Source organism: Sorghum bicolor, chromosome 1 (assembly GCF_000003195.3).
Source record: "Sorghum bicolor cultivar BTx623 chromosome 1, Sorghum_bicolor_NCBIv3, whole genome shotgun sequence".
NCBI classification, from domain to species: Eukaryota; Viridiplantae; Streptophyta; class Magnoliopsida; order Poales; family Poaceae; genus Sorghum; species Sorghum bicolor.
In genome coordinates this window covers 31,326,749-31,346,635 of record NC_012870.2, presented here as the reverse complement: position 1 = coordinate 31,346,635, position 19,887 = coordinate 31,326,749, and the positions used below count along the sequence as shown (strand labels likewise).

Below are 19,887 nucleotides of genomic sequence, written 5' to 3'. Positions count from 1 at the left end.
TATTGTAAGTGAGTGAGCCCATCATGAACTAAATGAGGGGTAACGCCACTTAGGACACCTCTTTCCACAGCTTTATCCAAGATTGCTGATAAACCATCTACAACATGAACAACAAGGGGGATAATGGATCGCCTAGCTTGTCTGAGACCCTTGTAGCTCCTGAAATATTGTCCTAGCTCACGATTCAGATTTACTGCAACTCTGCCCCCACAAACCGCCTTCATCATCCACTCAATCCACAACTCTACAAAACAACAATTTGTTTCGTTCGCTGATGGTTGTGTGCGTGTGATGATTCCAGCTCGAGCTAGCTAGTACGCTACTATCGTTACTACTATTCGCGACTCGATTGAGTGAGTGATTAGGGAAATTAAACTGGCATGCATGTCGGCAGGAGCTCGGGGAACAATCTGCTAAGGACTGACTCTGTGCGACGTGGATCTGCAACTTAGGCCTTGTTTACTTCACCAAAAAACCAAAAACTTTTCAAGATTTTCCGTCACATCGAATCTTACGGCATATACATGAAGCATTAAATATAGATAAAAATAAAAACTAATTACACAGTTTGTCTTAGTTACGCTATGATTAGACAATATTTGTTAAATAAAAACAAAATTGCTACAATGTCAAAATCCAAAATTTTTTCGGATCTAAACAAGGCCTTAATTTGTACAATTCAGGAATTGTGCACGCACAGCACAGCGAATCTGTTTCCAAACTTTGTTCAATTCTGGCTTTCATTCAGTACGCCGCCCCACATGTTTACCAGTTTCTCTGTACAATCCATTAATCCAAGTACTCTCTTCGACTCTTCCTATAATAATATCTCTAATCCTATTCCTCGCCTAAGTACACATTAATTAGAAACTGCATAGCAACAACACCGAACTAACTGGAATCAGAGCGCGAGCTTGAGGTGGTCAGGGCAGTAGGCATCGCTGGCGTCGGGCCGCCGGTACGGCTCCGTGCGCGCGGCGGCGACCCGGACCTTGCGCTTCTCCATGAACCGCTGCAGCGACGCCTTCCTCGCCACTGGCAGGTCGGCGGCGGCCGAGACCTGCCCGCCGCCGCGCATGGCACCGCCCGTCGCCTCTGTACCTGCACCTTCTTGCGCTGCTGCTGCGCCGGTGGCGGCGGCGGCGAGGCGAAGCAGGCCCGCCGCCTTGTCCGCTGGGACGTCGTCGAGCACCAGCACGCGCCCTCCGTACACGATGGTCATCATCTGCGCCGCTTGAGCCAGATGGTCCAGGCCGCCGTCGCGGCTGCAGTAGTCGGAGACGTCGGCGCCCGGCATCAGCGGGAGAGGCCGCACGGGCACGGCTGCCGGCCTCGCGTGCTTCCTCTCGGCTTCGGCCGCTTGCTTGACGTAGTGGCTGAGAGCCCCGCAGGCCGCCGCGAACCGGCTTGTCGCCGCAGCGGTGCCGCCCGTGCCTCCTGGAGTTACAGCTGCTGCCGCCATCGCGCGCCGGTGATGAGCTGCCGCTGCCTTGGGTTGGGACTCCCGGTTTGGTGAGGAGGAGGAATTCTTTTGGTTTGGCTTGGGCTTTTGGGTTGGGAGCTCCATTTTATAGATACAGAATCGGGGAGCGAGAGGAATAGTCGGCGATATCTCTACGGGTGTGATATGTAGCCGCGCGGCGCGGTGGTGGGTGGTCGGCAGTCTCGGCACGAACAACACGTGAAAGTTGCGGTGGGACTCGGGAGCAGCATATAAAAAATAATTAAATAAAACTACCAGCCGGTGGACAGCGGCATGCACAAGTGGGGCAGTGTTGGCCGACTGGCTGTGGACCCCGTGCTGGCACCTCACAAATCATAGAAATACTTCCTCCCTACCCATAAAATAATTCAAACGATTTGTTTTATGGATAAGAGTGGCCGCACCGTACAATTATATATAATACTTTCCTGCGTCTTTGTCTTCTGAGAAAAATACCATACATCACTCTTGCCAAGCGGGCAGAAGCCAGTATAAAATTTTGACAAAAAAAGGGCAATATAAAAGCTAAAAATAACATGGTTTTGATTTTTTTTAGAATTACACAATACAACGTAGACACCTTACACTTACCCCTATGAACACACGTACACAAACTCTAACCTATAAGCACCTTCGAAGGACCGAACCGACAGATTACGAGATTCACGAAGTCACCGTAGGCTCCTCGCCGTCGACGAGAAATCGTGGAATAAATCCAGAAAAATACAAACATCCATACCAAATGGAGAACTTAAATTCGGCTGGTCAGGTTTTACCAGCTGATCTATTCGACACACCGCAAGTTTCTTTTTTTTAAAAAAAAATAAAATTCACTTCTTTCCCTATTTGAATAGTGCCGCGCGCGCCATTCATTCTCTTTTTGCACGCTCTACCGCGCATTGGTTCTCCAACTGAGCTAATCAGCGATCCCACTAGCCTAGCAATAACTTTATTTTTGAATTCGCAACATTTATTTTTTAAAAAGTTACAAAGTTATACTAATAATTGTTTTGTTTAACCTTTTTTTGAAAAAATATTATAATATTTTTTAAGAAGTTGCAAAGTTATGCACGTAACTTTTATATACAATATCTTACGAAACATAACTTAGAGCGTCTCCAACAGTTTTATATGTTTTATTTTTCATTTGTTATAGTTTGCCAACTCTCAAAACGATATGGCAAGTAAAAAAAAAGGTCACCTCCAAGTGTTTGCCATAGTTGACTTAGGAAAACCAAAATTGTGGACCCAACCGTATTTGGCGCGATTTTTCTTCCACGTCGTATCTGGTCCCGCGCTTTTAATCGCACACGTTTCTTCTTTGCGACATTTTCTCGTCGCCGCGCGCCAGTTCGCGAGCATCCAAGTCGCTTCCATTTCCTGATACCTGTATCCGAGACGCTGCAGGTCATCATCGAGTCCCCCACGCGCGGGAGGAGCACAGGAGGAGGACCCGATCGGCGTTTGCCAAGCGGCCCGCAGACTTGCATTTATGCCAAGTTTCCTCTCTCAATTTCCAAGTTGCCCAAATTGCAAAACACAAATGCAAACTATTGGATACCTCATTTCGATAATTTTGGCAAATTATAAGAATGCAAACCCCAAATACAAAACTGTTGGAGATGCTCTTATCAACACAATTTTCTTTTCTAGAAAAAAAAACCACTCCCGCATTTTTCCTTCTTTTTCGGGGAAGTTACAAAATTACACATAAGACTGGTATGCATAACTTCTTACTAAATCTTTGCATCACAATTTTTTCATCATAACTTTTATTTTTTTGGAATAAATATTTCTATAATTTTCATTGTTACAAAGTTACATGTTATACAAAATTATGCGCATAACATTTTACAGAACAACTTATCATCTTAAATTTTTTTATGTTTATTTTTTGGAAAAGAAATTATAACCTTTCATTTTAGGAAATTACAAAGTTATACTCATAACTTATGCACATAACTTTTAACGTGATAAAACTCTAACTGGAGATCAAAATGTAGATAATATCTTCTATAAACTTAGTTAAACTTAAAATTCTTGGGCACTTTGTGAAGTGAGATTTATTTTTTTGGACGAAGGGAGTAGCTTGGAATAAGACGTCGTTTTTCAAAGCTCCCGGCCCAAGTTCTTTTTTTCTCCCATCAGAGTGAGTCAAAAAGAAAAGCAAGTCTAGTTCCCCTATCATATCTTTTCCTACAGCTTGGTTCATTTAGGAATATTGATGCTAGACGTACGTATATATGTAGTTTCAAATCTAAATTAAAGATGTTTAAGTACATAAATGATTCATATTGATGCATATGCCTTTGGCCATTGGAATGCCTCTAGCTAGAAGAGTTATTAGAATCAGTTTTGAGAAATTCTTGAATCTTTTGGAGCTAGAAATTTGCTAAATATATTTGATGTATGTATAGACGTACATGTTACATTTTGTTTTTAAAAAACGAGTGTTCGTGGTCGTGGTAAAGGATCGTGTCTTCTTCAATTGATTGATGGAAGAAGGAACGTGTCTTTTATATACTGTTTGATATATAAAATCGATCCGAGGCACTACTAGCTTGACTAAAAAATTATATTTAAAATTATTATTTACTAATTTATTATAAAAAATATTATTAAATAATATATAAATTTGATAGAAAAATTCAAACGAAAAAGTTATAGCATGTAGAAGACGACGAGTATGAGGATGCATGTAGAAAAATCATAGTTCGGCCGGCGGACGCAGGGGCCTCGTCGGGTCCGGCCGTTCGGACGGAAAGCGTCGTCCGGCAGACTCCCGCGCCCCGATTCCCGCCTCGCGTGTTTAAGGGACCACGACGATTCCTCTTTTTTCTGTAGGATATCGAATGGCACCGTAGATTATATATTTAATGAACCTTATTAACTGTTTGTTGACCGAATTATTTTGACTGTTTTTTTAAACTGTTTCTTTTGAGAGCGAGCTATACATTTTCTAAATGACTGCTATTGAATGAATTAGTTGATAATGGTTTTAGTGCCGAAAATTACATTTACCTCTGCAGCGCACGTCGTTTTCAGACTGTTTACAAATTAGACCTTTAATGTACTTTTTCTATGCCGGTGCTGGTACGTATTTATTCTCACCCATAATAATTAATTTTGGCTCGTGACTTTATCATGCGCAGCTGGTGCGAGGAGATAGTGCAGCAACATATCCATGTTAGCTACGACGCATGCATATAATGACTTTTAATAAAAAAAAGTCATAACTCTTAAACAAAATATACAAATTAAATTTCGATGACACCATTTGATTTCTTGTAATAAATACTTCAAAACAAGATCTCACATGGATATATTTAGATAAAATTTTAATAACGAATAATTATCATATAAAGATAGAACATTTTTGTATTGAGCTGAGACGATGTTTAAGGTTTAAAAAATAATGTTCCATCTTCATAATAAAATATTCTAAGAACCGTATTGGTATTATAAACATGGCGACGATGTTCCATCTTCATTAAAAAAAATAATGTTCCATCTTCATAAGAGACGATGTTCCATCTTCGTTATAGCTAGCAAATCAAGTATCCAAATTAAATTCAGATTGCACTATTGGATTCCTTATACTAAATGCTTCAAAATAAGATCTCAACATGAATATATTCAGATAAAGTTTTATTAACGAATATGTATTTCATAAAGATAGATTATTTTCTTTTATTATTGAATAAAGGTGGTGTTCTAGATTCATAAAACAATATTCCGCCTTCACAAAAAAATATTTTAAATTTAGAAAAAACAATATTCCATATGAAAACACACTTAAATGATTGGTATTATAATACCGATAAATAAATAAAATAAAAATATAGAATTATATAATAAATAACATTACACAAGTAGAACATCATGTGTATAATATAACAAATGGAACATGGGAAAAAACTACATAACATGTTGTATAAAATACTACATAACATGTTGTATGAATACTACATAATATGTTGTGAAAATACTTAAAGATAATCATACAGTATCTCATTCATCATGTGTATACCATATACAATGGAATATGGAAAAAATAAAAGGCAAACATCACATGTATGTTAAGTGAACATAACTAAATACATTACGGAATATCACTAAATATATTATAGAACATCACAAATACATTACATGAACATCACTCAGTACATCATAGAACACCACATGTATACTAAGTGAACATCACTAAATACACCATAGAACATTACTAAATACATTATAGAACATCATATATATATTACCTGAACATCACTAAATATATCAAAAAACATCTATACTAAATGAACGTCACTAAATTCACTATCGAACATTAACATGAACATCGCTAAATACATCATAGAACATCACTAAATACAATATAGAACACCATTAAATACACTATAGAACATCACATATATATTACGTGAATATCACTATGTACATCATCATATATACTAAGTGAACATCAATAAATGAACCATCGAACATCACCAAATGCAATATAGAACATCGCCAAATACAATATAGAATATTGCATTATCAGATATATATTACACGAACATCACAAAAAAAATGGTAGAACATCACAAAAATACCACACGAATATCAAAAAAAATATCATAGAACATTACATGTATAACACATGAACATCATAGAAAACCATAGAACATTACATATACTACATAAACATCATAAAAAAACATCAAAAAACATGGCATTGTATACCACATAAACGTTGCAAAAAACATCATTTTACATCACATCTCATGAAATATAGAAAAGAAAAAAGTAAATATAAAAAATAATTAAGTAAGATAAAGTAGAAAAATAAAAAAATCTATAAAAACATAAAGACAAAAAAGAAATAAAAAAGAATAAATAAAACTAATTAATGATAGTAAATAAAAAATAAAATAAAAAATAATATGGAAAATTGAATGAAACAGAAACAAAAAATAATATCACTCGCTTCCTATGATATTAGTCCACTAAAAAAATTAAACAACAACCATAGGATCAATATCAAGACGTTTGTAGCGTTTCAATCACATGCGTGCATGTATTCCACAAAAAATAATCTAATAAACACCTTTGTAACCAGCACTAAATTAATGTGTTGCCAAAAGAAACAAAAAAAAAATAAAAAGATGAATGAAATAAAAAATGAAAAAAAGAATGGGAAAAATGAAGCACAAAAAGGAATAAAAAAATAAAGAGGAAAAAAAATAAAAGAAAGATAAAAATATAAAATAACATAAAAGAAAAGTAAAAATAAATTGAATCTATAAACATGAATTAGGAAAAAAGAAAAAGAAAAAAACAAAATAAAGAAAAGAAAAAATACCAAGAAAAAACAAATAGGAACAACAACGGGCAGGAAGGAAAATGAAAAGATAAAGAAAAATAAAATAAAATAAAATAAGAAAAAAGAAAAAAGAAAAGAAAAAAGAAAAGGAAATAAATAAATAAAAAGAAAAAGAAAAAGAAAGAAAAAAAAAGAATAAAAAAAAAAGAAAACTAACAGCAACGATCGGGAGGGAAAAATAAAAGAAACATAAAAGGAAAGAAAAGAAGAAGAAAAGAAAAGGAAAGAAAAAACAAAAAAGGAAAGAAATAAAAAAAAAGTATGTACCTGGCAGCCCCGTCGTGCGCGCGGGAATGATTGAGCGGCAACCGTCGGACGGCGTCTTTCGTCCGAACTTTCGGACCGCAAGATTTCCGGCGGACGCAGGGGGAGGGGGAGAATGAGGATGCATGCTGCGGTGCCTTGCCACGCCCACGCCCACGCCCACGCGATGTGCCGGGCCGCGGGGCACACGATCGACTTTGACCTCCGCCAGCCCGACAGCCGACCGCCGTGCGAAAGTAAATTCAACGGTAAACCAGAAGCGGCCGGTGCATGCATGCAGCTGCAGCGGGAAGCTCCGACACGCTCCAGTGGTTGCCGAAAGCGACGGCCTACTTGTACTCATCAGCCATCCCGTGTTCGTGTTCCGCACCATACCAACAAGAAGCTTCCCGCACCGACTACTAGCGGTGTACGTATTGTTTTTTTTACCTAGTCTTTGATCCACTCGAGAGAGTAAGAAATTGTAGTTCTCCATTCCTTGTTTAGTTCACCTAAAAAATTAAAAAACTTTTTAAGATTTCTCGTCACATCGAATCGTACGGCGTATACACAAAGCATTAAATATAGATAAAAATAAAAACTAATTGTACAATTTTTCTGTGTCGACGAAAGCTAGTCGGCAGTCTACCTTGGGGTATACCCACGGTAGTAGTTTATCGGTAGACGGTGCGCAAACTACGAACTCGATGGTGACGCAAGACACGGACAAGCTTTTTATCCATGTTCGGCCGCCGAGTTGGCGTAATACCTACGTCCTGCGTCTGGCTGTATTGATTTGTGTTGAGAGAATAATGATGTCCTAGGGGGGTCCCTTGCCTCTCCTTATATAGTCTGGAAGGCAGGGTTACAGATCTGGAAACTAATCCTAGTCGGTTACAATTGCCATAGATAGTTCGGTATCAATTCCTATTCTAACCGACTAGAATCTTGCTTGATCTCCACGTCTTGTTCCCTTGCGTGAAACTCCGAGCTGTCGGATCAAGCCTCGAACTTGTCTCGTAATGGGCCAAGCCTCCTGGCCCAAGTCTAGCCGTAAGGGTATAGAGGTTTATACCCCCACAACTAGTCCCCGAGCACCATGTATTGTGAAGTAACACGCCGTCTTGAGCTTCTTCGACCAATGAAACTTAATATCTTTAATCATTATGAAAATTGCCCAAATAGTTGCGTCAACAGCTTGAACAAATCCTAAAGCATCCAATTAACTTCATCGTCGAAGAAGCCAATTGTTCGAAGAATGCAAGGTGCTCTTGAGAAAAAATATTCCTTTTTTGGTGAAGTGTGCCCACTTTACTTTCCTGAAAAGTACGGTCCATCAAAAAGACAAGCAAGTTCACCGCAAGGTGAAGTGTGCCCACTTAGTCCCCGAGCCTGGTAGCAGGTGACGTAGTTACGTGGTGCCAGGATCCAAAGAAGAATCTTCAAAGCTGTTTTGAATGTGAGATGCATCGCTAGATGCATCGTACCGATGTGCATCGTACCGATGTAGTCCCCGAGCTTGCTGGAAGGCGTAGTATGAACCTTATAGCAAGGTCTAAAAAACCGGAATTATCCAGTCCTCGAGCATCTCATGCTCATTTACCATAGAGTTTGCAATTCGACGAGCTGGTCAATCAGTCCCCGGGTGTACAATGGTCAGCGAACAGTTCAGCTTGCTGATTTCCAAATTAACAAACTAAGCGACCAGTCCCCGAGCATCAAGCGCTCGGTGTCCGGAGCAGTCAACAAATCTGACGACCAGTACCCGAGCACCAATTGCTCGTTGGTCGGTGCGGTCCTTGAAGTTTTGAGTTGCTATACTGGACGACCAGTCCCCGAGCATCGAGTGCTCGGTGGTCGGTACAGTCTTTGAAGTTCCGAGTTGATAGACTGGGCGACCAGTCCCCGAGCATCGAGTGCTCGGTGGTCAGTGCAGTCTTTGAAGTTCCGAGTTGATAGACTGGGCGACCAGTCCCCGAGCATCGAGTGCTCGGTGGTCAGTGCGGTCTTTGAAGTTCCGAGTTGATAGACTGGTCGACCAGTCCCCGAGCATCAAGTGCTCGGTGGTCAGTGCAGTCCTCGGATTGTTGACTCTCTACCATTTTTGTCTGCTTGTTTTGAAAAAACTTTTCCACAAAAAAGTTGCCGTGACGAGACCTCCTGACGGGATGTCAGATGGGAGCTTGAAAAGTTGCGCCTGGCAACTGTACGGCCGCCCTTTGCGCGGTTTGAGAAAAGGAAACCATCAATTTGGACGAAAACTCCGCCGCATTAATTGTCGATAATCATTGAAAACTGAAACATCGCGTCCACCGTATGGCCCGCCCACTTCCCGAGAATGCGGGAAGTGGGAGGGGTGGAGTTGTGGTTTATAAGAGCTCGACAGTTTCCCCTGTACTGCTTACCCTGCCATTGCCTTCAAACCTTCCGCTCTTGCCTCCTTCAATCTCCTGCACCTTGCTAACTCGAATCCACTTCCGCACCTCCAATGGCGAAGAGCGAGTCGAAGAAGAGGGCCGAGCTGATGGCCAAGGAATGGAAGAAATCCCGCAGCACCGCAAAGTCCCTCGGTGACCTCGTCGACATGGGGCTACTGCACAGCCCGGAGCTCGGCGGCTGGAGGGCACCGGAGGGAGAGAGCTACCCCGACCCCCGCGCCGGTGAGATCGTCGTGTTCGAGGATTTCCTTAAGCGGGGTTTTGGGGTGCCTGTTCATCCTTTTCTTCAAGGTCTTCTTTTGTATTATGAGATCGGGATTTGCAATCTGCACCCGAACTCAATCCTTCTTATTTCTACTTTTATCCATTTGTGCGAGGCCTATGTTGGCATAGAACCGCACTTCGATCTCTTTCGCTATCTTTTTTGTCTAAGAAAGAAGGGAGCGGTTGGAGGCTCCAAGGTTGCAGGTGGAGTATACCTCAACCTTCGCGACGGGATGAAGAACCGCTATCTGCACTGTCCATGGAACACTTCCCTGACCGAATGGTACAGGAAGTGGTTCTACATCAGGGAGGAACCGGGTAGCTCCACATTCTGCGACGTGGGATACATCCCCGAGAAGAGGGTAAGATGGACCGATCGCCCAGATTTCGACGGTCAAGTGGCAGACCTTATAAAGCTGATCGACTGGTCGCGCTTGGACGGGCTAGGCGTGGTCGGCAATTTTGTGTGTCGTCGGGTGATGCCATGCCAGAAGAGGGTGCATTCGGCGTACAAGTATGCTGGAAGCATGGACCCGACCAGGATGCATCCTGAGGTCTTGGAGAAGGCAGAGGTGCAGCAGTTGTTGAACGAGCTGTTCAACTTCGCGGACGGAGGCTTCGTCCGTGGAAGTGATCGGGTGCAAGCCTTCAAGTTGGGGCGACCAGCACCTAAGGTATCTTACTGCTTATTTCTCCTTAGCATGTGCTATTGTCAGTTGCCAACTTGTCTTTGTTACTTTTGCAGATCGGAGATGTTGACCGGTGTACAGTGTATGTGTCACTGGCACCCGGGATGGAGAATCCTGCGGGGGAAGATCCGCCAGAGGAAGACGCTGCTCGGTGTACTCGGTACACCAGCAGTGAGGAGGAGCAGGCCCGACCCGTCCCGACCACCGAGGATAGAGTGGCGGGGAAAAGGCCAATGGCGACGGATCCTTCGCCTGCGCCGACGCTGCCAGCGGAGAGCAGCCAAGCGCCGAAGCGTCGTCGGCTCGTCCGGATCACCGACGACGACGACGAGGAGGAGGAGGCCGCACCGTCGCTAGTCCGACGACCTCGTAGCCGCCCGGACAGTGCGCCGGCCACTACTGATCGGGTGGCCAGCGACCCTCCTGCTCCGCGCGTTGTCGAGATGGGGGCGCAGGTGCCGACCGGCCGGGCAAGGAGGAGATTCACCGCGACCCACCGTCGTTCAGACCTGTAAGTGTTCGACTTACGTATTTTGGCGATTTTTTTTTTGATAGTACTTTGCTGTTTTAGCGCGGCGTCGATGTCAACCCCGACCACCTCGCCGGCCAGGGGGTGGTCGAGCCTGCTTGTGCTGCTGATGACGCGGCGCCGCAGACCGCGGAGCAGCTTGCGGCTGCAGCCGTGCCTGAGAGCACCGAGGAGCTCCCGGCCGCCGCACAGCCTACGGCGAGCAGCCCGACAAGGGTCGAGGAGGCTACGGGGATGCCTCCCCCGAGTAACGCCACAGAAGAGGAGGGCAGAGCCCCGACCCCTCCCCCCGTCGAAGGGAGGGAGGTCCCCACGCCGCCCCGGGCAGGAGCCACTTCGACTGCAGGCTCCCCGGGGCTGGTCCAGGGGCCTGTAATGCCTGCGACCACCACCGGTGGCGATGCAGCGGGCGAGGAAACCCAGGCGGCCTCCGACGACGAGGTGGAGGAGATTGAAGGTCGTCCCTGCGATGGCCGCCAACACGTATATGTGTGGCGCCAACGCGAGGACCACTTTATCGGGCATGAGGAGCTCGCCGAGACAGAAGAGGCCGCCAGAGTGGAGCGTGCGGCCAAACGTCTTGTGGACGAAGTCAAGGTAAGTGATTCTTTGCACTGCTGGACATTTTCGTGCGTTGTCTTGCTTGGTCGACATATATTCGCTTTGCAGGGCGCAATGAAAACGACGAAGTATCGGAAACGGTGCTTCGACCAAATAGAAGGCATCGTGGCCGAGAACAAGGCCCTGGCCGCAGAGGTGGACCGGCTTCGGTCGGAAGTTGGAGAAAAAGTTTCCGAGATGAGCGCTCAGGAAGAGCACCATCTCGAGCTTACCCGACGCTTGGCCGATCAGTTTCGGCAGCGAGAAGGTTAGTCTCGCACTCCGAGTCAGCTGTTTGTAGTCGCGTTGGTTGACTTCGCTGACCAGAGGACTATTCATGTAGGTTTGGAGGAGGAGGTCGCACGCCTTCGGCAGGAGAAGGAGCAGCTCAGCCAAGAGCTTGCCAGTGCGCTGGAGGCACGAATTTAGACGCTTTTCTTCCATGCAGTTGATTTCGAGTTCCCTGGTGTTGTCGGCCGTTGACTGGTCGAAGTTTTCGATCCTTGGAGATCCGAAGGTTATATTAGATGGTAGCACTGCCTCGGTGCCGTAAACCATGAAGTAGGGTGACACCCCGGTGTTCCGACTAGCCTGTGTTCGGAGACCCCAGACCACGACCGGCAACTCTTTCATCCATCGACCAGGTGCTCTGTCATTCTCGGTGTACAATCTTTTCTTTAGGGCGTCAATGATCATTCCGTTTGCACGTTCAACTTGGCCATTTGCTCGTGGGTGAGCTACTGACACGTATTTTATGACTATGCCTCTGTCATCGCAGAAGTCCCAAAATGTGGTGCCAGTGAACTGAGTACCCAGGTCGGTGATTATACTGTTTGGGATCCCGAATCTGTGTATGATTTGATTGAGGAACTCCACAGCCTTCTCGGAGGTTGCTTTGACCAGTGGCATGTATTCAATCCACTTTGAAAACTTGTCGATTAATACGAAGACGAACTTGAAGTTACCAGGGGCCGGTTTAAATGGCCCGATCATGTCGAGCCCCCAGCAGGCGAAAGGCCAGGACGACGGGATAGTTTGAATCTCGTGAGCGGGTACGTGGGTCCTTTTAGCGAAGAACTGACATCCCTCACAATGTCGGACCAGTTTTTCTGCGTCGTTGACCGCGGTTGGCCAATAAAAACCTGCTCGGAAAGCTTTCCCGACCAGCGTTCTGGAGGCAGCATGATTGCCGCAGGATCCAGCATGTATGTCGTCTAGGAGCTTGATGCCATCGTCCTGGGATATGCATTTGAGCAGCACTTCAGAACTTGCATTTTTTTGCATAAGTTTGCCGTCCACCAGTATGTAATTCCTTGATCGTCGAATGAGGCGCTCGTTCTCTGCTTTATCCTAAAAACCTGACCCGTCCAATATGTACTTGATGAACGGGGTGCGCCAATCACGACCACTGGTTGTCGGAGTGCCATCGTTTATGAGCATTGTTTCTATAGGTTGCTTTTCGACCAGGGTGGAGCCCACACTTGGCTCATGGATGTCCTGGACGAAAACACCCCGCGGGATCTGGGCCCGAGATGATCCTAACTTTGACAACACATCTGCTGCTTGGTTCTTATCCCGGACCACGTGGATGTATTCTATGTCGTAGAAGTTGGTCTCCCACTTGCGAATTTCATTGCTGTAGAGATCCATCTTTTCGTGGGTCGCGTCCCATTCTTTGTTGAGCTGGTTGATGACCAAAGCGGAGTCGCCATAGACGTAGAGGCGTTTGACTCCCAACTCAACGGCTAGTCGGATGCGGTGTAAGCATGCTTCGTACTCGGCGACGTTGTTGGATGCCGAAAAGAGGATCCTAAGGACGTAACGCAGCTTGTCCTTGTTAGGCGACACAAATAGTATCCCAGCGCCGGCACCGTTGATGTTCAAGGACCCGTCGAAAAACATCGACCAGTGATCGGAGACGTCGGGAACGGGAGTTTCGTTAAGGTCTGTCCATTCTGCAATGAAATCAACGAGGGCTTGAGACTTGATTGTGGTGCGACTCTGGAATTCCAGAGAGAACGAGCATAACTCCATTGCCCACTTTACAATTCTGCCGTTTGCGTCTTTGTTGCGCAGAATATCCCCGAGAGGGAAACTGGTGGTTACCAAGACTCGATGGCCGTCGAAGTAGTGCTTTAGCTTTCTCGATGTTATTAGAATGGCGTATATGAGTTTCTGTATTGGTGGATATCTTGCCTTGGATTCGTTTAAGACTTCGCTTATGAAGTAAACGGGTCGCTGGACCTTGTAAACATGTCCTGGCTCGTCCCGCTCGACCACTATTGCTGTGGAAACAACCCTGTCGGTTGCAGCAATGTAAAGGAGTAGGCCTTCATTGGGCTGAGGCGCTGTAAGAACGGGTGGGGAAGTGAGGAAAGTCTTAAGCTAGGTGAACGCAGCGTTGGCTTCCTCTGTCCAAGAAAATTTTTCCGATGCCTTCAAGTGTTTGAAGAAAGGGAGGCCTTTTTCCCCTAGTCTTGAGATGAAGCGGCTGAGTGCGGCCATACATCCGGTAAGCTTCTGAATATCCTTGACATTTTTAGGTGGTCGCATGTCGAGTACTGCTTTTACTTTTGAAGGATTCGGTCGTATGCCGTCGCGGCTGACGACGTTGCCGAGCAGTAGACCGGAAGGGACGCCAAAGATGCACTTTTTGGGGTTAAGCTTCCACTTGTACTTGTTTAGCGCCTTAAAGGTTCGGTCTAAGTTGTCGATTAGGGTGCTTGCATCCCTTGTTTTGACGATGACGTCATCTACATAGGCCTCGACGAGGTCATCGCGGATCTCGTCGTGGAGGCATTGCTGGATGGCCCTTTGATAGGTGGCTCCGGCGTTTTTGAGTTCGAACGACATGGTCGTGTAGCAGTATGCGCCGAAAGGAGTAATGAAAGACGTTTTTATCTGGTCTTCTTCCTTTAGCGAGATCTGGTGATAACCAGAGTAGCAGTCTAGAAAAGAGAGGAGTTCGCATCCGGCCGTTGAGTCGACCACCTCGTCGATGCGAGGGAGACCAAAAGGATCTTTAGGACAGTGTTTATTGAGATCAGTGTAATCAACACACATTCTCCATTCATTATTCTTTTTGCGTACAAGGACCGGATTGGCGAGCCAATCGGGATGATACACTTCTTTTATGAATCCGGCTGCTAGAAGCCGTGTTATTTCTGTCCTAATAGCCTCCTTTTTGTCACGAGCGAACCGTCGCAACTTTTTCTTGATTGGTCTTGCGGTCTTCGAGACGTTTAAGGAGTGCTCAATCAGGTTTCGCGGGACGCCGGGCATGTCTGCGGGTTTCCATGCGAAAACGCTCACGTTGTCCCTTAGAAACCTGACGAGCGCGTCTTCCTATTTGGGGTCCAGGTTGGCCCCGATGAGGGCTGTCTTCTCGGGGCTGCCATCGACCAGTTGCACTTCTTTATGCTCCTTGGATTTTGAATTCTTCCTGGCGGTCTCCTGCTCGGGTAGTCGGAGCTGGTCGGGAGGTAGCTGTGCGGCTTGGGTTGCTGTTTCTGCCATCCGGATCGAGAGATCAATCGCTTCGGTGATCTTGAAGCTCTCTTCCTTGCAAGTATATGCGGTGTAAACATTGCCTCTGACGGTCAGGACGCCCTTCTCCGTAGGCATTTTGAGGACCAGGTATGAGTAGTGTGGGACCGCCATGAATTTTGTCAGCGATGGTCGGCCTAGTATGGCGTGGTAGGTCCCATCGAAGTCAGCGACCACGAAGTTGACGAACTCTGTTCGAAAGTGGTCGGGCGTGCCGAATTGGACAGGCAATGTTATCTGTCCGAGGGGCACTGAACTCTGACTTGGCAAGACTCCCCAGAATTGAGCATCGTAGGGTTTTAGTTGTGCCGGAGATATCTTGAGAGCGGGCAGGCTGTTGCGGAAGAGGATGTCAATGGAGCTTCCTCCATCCACGAGCACGCGCTCGAATCTGATGCTGTTGATGCAAGGGTCCAGGATTAGAGGGAAACGACCTGGCTCTGGGATAGCGGCCCACTGATCCTTCCTGCTGAAGGAGATCTCCCTGTGCGACCACGGGGGAAATTTCGGGTCTGCGATCAGGCCGTCCGTGCTGTCTATGTTGAGGCAGGCTCTTTTTAATAGCTTTCTTTCATGCTTAGATTCGATGGAGACCTTGCCCCCGAAGATGGAGTGGACCACGTCGGTGGGACTGACATATTGGTGTCGTCGGTCCCTATCTTGGTCCTCGTCCTCGTCTTCGTGGTCGTGCCCGTCTCGTTTTCCATTTTTCTTGGCAGAGTCGTCTTGGGCGGCCCGCCGCGTATAGATGTTTTTGAGGACGCGACACTCTTCCATGGTATGATTGGACTTTGGGTGCAGCTGGCACGGTCCCTTCAGCGTTTTGTTGTAGTCTTCTTGGTAGTCCCGCCGCCCGTTGGGACGCTTGACCGTATTCACTTCGTGGTCGTGTTCACGGGGGCGCTTTCCTCTGAAATCGTTGCGATTGTCGCGCCGCCTGTCCCAGCCTTCTCTTTGATCACGGTTGTCGCGGCGGTGGTGGTTCCTGTTGTCGAAACGACCACAACTGTCATCTCGCCGAGGGGGCTGGTCGGGACCTCTCGCATCGTCCCGGATTAGTTTTTCTGCGTCGTCGGCATTGGCGTAATTTTTAGCCGTGGCAAGGAGCTCAGCCATCGTTGTTGGCCTTTTGCGCAACAGCTTGTTTCTCAGTGCCTCGTGGAAACGTAGGCCTTTGATGAAGGCAGAGATGGCCTCGTCGTGGGAAATCTTCGGGATCTTGAGGCGCATATCCGAGAATCGTCGGATGTAATCGCGCAAAGGTTCATTTTTCCTGTCCCTTATCCTTTCGAGGTCGTACTTGTTTCCAGGATGCTCGCATGTGGCGATGAAGTTGTCGATGAAAGCCTGGCGTAGCTCTTCCCAAGAATCGAAGGAGTCCTCGGGCAGGCCGAGGAGCCACTGATGACCAGCCTGGTCAAGGACTACTAGGAAGTAGTTGGCCATGACGTGCTCGTCTCCTGCTGCTGATCGGACGGCGATTTCGTAGAGAGTGATCCAGTTCTCTGGATTTTCCTTGCCGTCGTATTTTTTGAGTTTCTCGAGCTTGAAATTGCGGGGCCACACGACCTGGCGGAGGTGTGAGGAGAACTGTCTCAGGCCCGGAGGGCCATGCGTTGCATCATACTCGATACGACGCAGGTTTTCGTGGACTGCTCTCTCCGTGGCGCGCCTGTTGATGCGGTCCCGGGCGTCTTTGGGAGGGATGTTATACCGAAGATCCCTGTGCTGGTTTACTTCTTGACCACGCCTACGATTCTGCTCGCGGTGACCGCCAGCTTCCCGACCGCCGTCGTTACGCCGTGAATCTGTTCGATGGTTGTCGGGGGAACGGTTGTGGTGGTGCCTGTTGGGCTGCGGTGAGGTCCGGCTACGGTGAGTCTGGTCGGAGGTGGCTTCTGTATAGGAGACGGCCTGGACTCTTTTGAGCAGAGTGGCTGTCTGTCCCATTGCGGCGATCAGGTGTGCTCGGACGCTGGTTCGGACCCCTTGGCACTCAGGGGTATCGGGGAGCCGGTCTAGATTAGCCATAGCGACGGCCACATTGGCGCTGGGAGTTTTATAGACTTGCTGATCTCCGACCATGTCAAAAGCGTCGCTGAGATTATGCGGCGGGATTTGACGTTCCTCGTCCGCGCGTCGTCAGGCGCGATCGGCGTTACGCTGCTCGCGGAGCTGCCTCTGCTCGTCTATTTCTCCGTCAACGACCGGCTCGTCGGCGCTGACGTTGAAAACGATGTCTCCACGCCGTGGTGGGAAGATCGGGAAACGAGGGAAGCCCGGAGGGTGTGACGGGAAATCTAAGTCGTAGTCCTCGTCCTCGGAATTTATGACTTCAGTGGGGACGGAACCAGTGCTCGAATTTGTGCTGGAAGCCTGGCCGTCCCGTAGCTCTTGGATCGTCACCATGTTGACGTAATGACGAGCTGGTCGACTGCTCGCCTTTGGCAACCAACCAGCTTTGTTAAAGAGGGATCGGACGTGTCTCGAGTAGAGAGAAGCCGAGTTGTTCAGACCGCGCGGATAATCTTCCTCCGGGTTGACCTTGGTCTTGACAGATCGTCCTGAGGGAGTCGAGCTTATCGTCAGAGACGTTCCCGTCCGTTCGTGTGTAACGACACGAGTTGGCCGGTGGGATTTGAAAAAATCCGTTGGGGCGGCTTGATCGGGCTGTCGCAAGATTCCGTCTACTAGTTGGGAAGCTTCAAGTAGCTTGGAATCGGCGCGGTCAAGTGCTTGGAGAAGGTCAGAGCAGTCGATCTTCCTCCCCTTGTAGAGCGGGGGCGGTGGTCGGGCGCTCGAAGCCGTCACCCGAGTGGTCGGAGCCGACGTGATCCCAGACTGGATCTGGGTTCCTTCCGAAACCGTGTTGGTGAGACCACCGCCGCGCGTCGTCCACGTGATCTGGCCGATGGTGAACGTGAGGCCTTCAGAAACGGCCGCGGAAGCTGGGATTGTGACCATCTTGTTCGCCGGAGAAGTTGCATGCACACCCCCTACCTGGCGCGCCACTGTCGACGAAAGCTAGTCGGCAGTCTACCTTGGGGTATACCCACGGTAGTAGTTTATCGGTAGACGGTGCGCAAACTACGAACTCGATGGTGACGCAAGACACGGACAAGCTTTTTATCCAGGTTCGGCCGTCGAGTTTGCGTAATAACTACGTCCTGCGTCTGGTTGTATTGATTTGTGTTGAGAGAATAATGATGTCCTAGGGGGGTCCCTTGCCTCTCCTTATATAGTCCGGAAGGCAGGGTTACAGATCTGGAAACTAATCCTAGTCGGTTACGATTGCCATAAATAGTTCGGTATCAATTCCTATTTTAACCGACTAGAATCTTGCTTGATCTCCACGTCTTGTTCCCTTGCGTGAAACTCCGAGCTGTCGGATCAAGCCTCGAACTTGTCTCGTAATGGGTCAAGCCTCCTGGCCCAAGTGTAGCCGTAAGGGTATAGGGGTTTATACCCCCACAGTCTGTAAATTGCAAGACTAATCTTTTTAAGTCTAGTTACTCTATAACTGAACAATATTTATCAAATAAAAATGAAAGTGCTACAGATCTAAACAAAGCCTCAGAACTGAAATAGTAGAGTTTTTCCCCGGCCTGTACAATCAACAAACACCTACTAGAGTATAGGGGTAGTACAAACTGTACTGTATGTACTAGTATTGTCTCAGAGCGAGAGGGCGAGATGGTCCGGGAACGACGACGCCGCGGCGGCTCCAGCATCACCCGGACGGCTGTAGGGCGAAGCGCGCTTGGCGACCCGGCCCTTGCGCTTCTCCATGAAGTGCCGGAGCGACGCCTTCCTCGCCATGGGCAGATCATCCGGCGCTCGCAGCACCCGCGGCGCGGCGGCGGCGGCCGCGAGCCGGAGCAGCTCGGCGGCCGTGTCCGCGGGGACGTCGTCGAGCACCACCACACGCCCGCCGTACGAGATGGTCATCAGCTGCTGCGCTCTCGGCGCCGGCCCCGCTTGATCCGCCGCCTCGGCCAGCTCCTCTGCTTGCGTGGACAGGTCCGCGCCGGGCATCAGAGGGAGTACCACCCCTACTACCGTGCCTGGCAACGGCCGCGGCTGCTCCACCGGCGTCGTCGTCGTCGCTGCCGCTGCCGCTTTCACGTACCGGCTCAGCACGTCGCACGCCGCCGCGAACCGGGCGCCGTGGCCCTGCTGGATGCTCCCCGCCGCCGTTGCCATTTCTCTTGATCTCCTTGCCTTGCCGCTAGCTTTTGCTGCTGCTGCTTGATCTTCTTCTTGTCGCGCTGCGCCTGGGAATGGGAATTGGGATGGAGGAGTTGTATATGTGACGGATGGTTTCGGGGGATGGCGATGGACTCGGGAGGGGAGGAGATTTTTATATGTAGGCGGACGGAAGGCGGATGGGAGTGGGAACGACGGAATCCGCGCGGTGCGTGCCGTGTGAAACCGTGGTTTTGGGTTCTCACCTTTAATTCTGGCACGATCAACACGTGATGCTTTTTTTTTTTCGGAGGCTGATTGCTGCCTGATTCTGAATGGATTGGGTTGGCGCGCCGCGATGTTTCGGAAATCGGACGTGCGATGTGAAACCGGAGCCCCCGGTCTGACTCGATGTACATGTCTTGATGGTTTCATGCGTGGCTTGGCTCAAAAGCAAAATGATAGGCGGTGGGTTAATGTTGCACTATGATAGTATATTTTGTTTGCTACAGCACAATTTATGATGTTTCTCATCATTGCGTAAAACT

The 19,887-nt window shown here is 47.7% G+C and overlaps 3 protein-coding genes across 3 annotated transcripts; 1 reads left to right on the top strand and 2 right to left on the bottom strand.

The window, feature by feature from the left end:
• Positions 679 to 1,582, bottom strand: LOC8067866 (protein TIFY 11e). The gene has a single exon (XM_002464644.2). It carries the CDS (start codon positions 1,565 to 1,567, stop codon positions 902 to 904), a length of 666 nt encoding a protein of 221 aa, XP_002464689.2. The 5' UTR covers positions 1,568 to 1,582; the 3' UTR covers positions 679 to 901.
• On the top strand, positions 10,275 to 17,176 carry LOC110431822 (skin secretory protein xP2-like). The gene is made up of 3 exons (XM_021451474.1): positions 10,275 to 10,304; positions 11,051 to 11,380; positions 17,117 to 17,176. The coding sequence occupies exons 1-3, from the start codon at positions 10,275 to 10,277 to the stop codon at positions 17,174 to 17,176; spliced, it is 420 nt and encodes a 139-aa protein (XP_021307149.1).
• LOC8067865 (protein TIFY 11e) lies at positions 18,664 to 19,512 on the bottom strand. The gene has a single exon (XM_002464643.2). It carries the CDS (start codon positions 19,355 to 19,357, stop codon positions 18,830 to 18,832), a length of 528 nt encoding a protein of 175 aa, XP_002464688.1. The 5' UTR covers positions 19,358 to 19,512; the 3' UTR covers positions 18,664 to 18,829.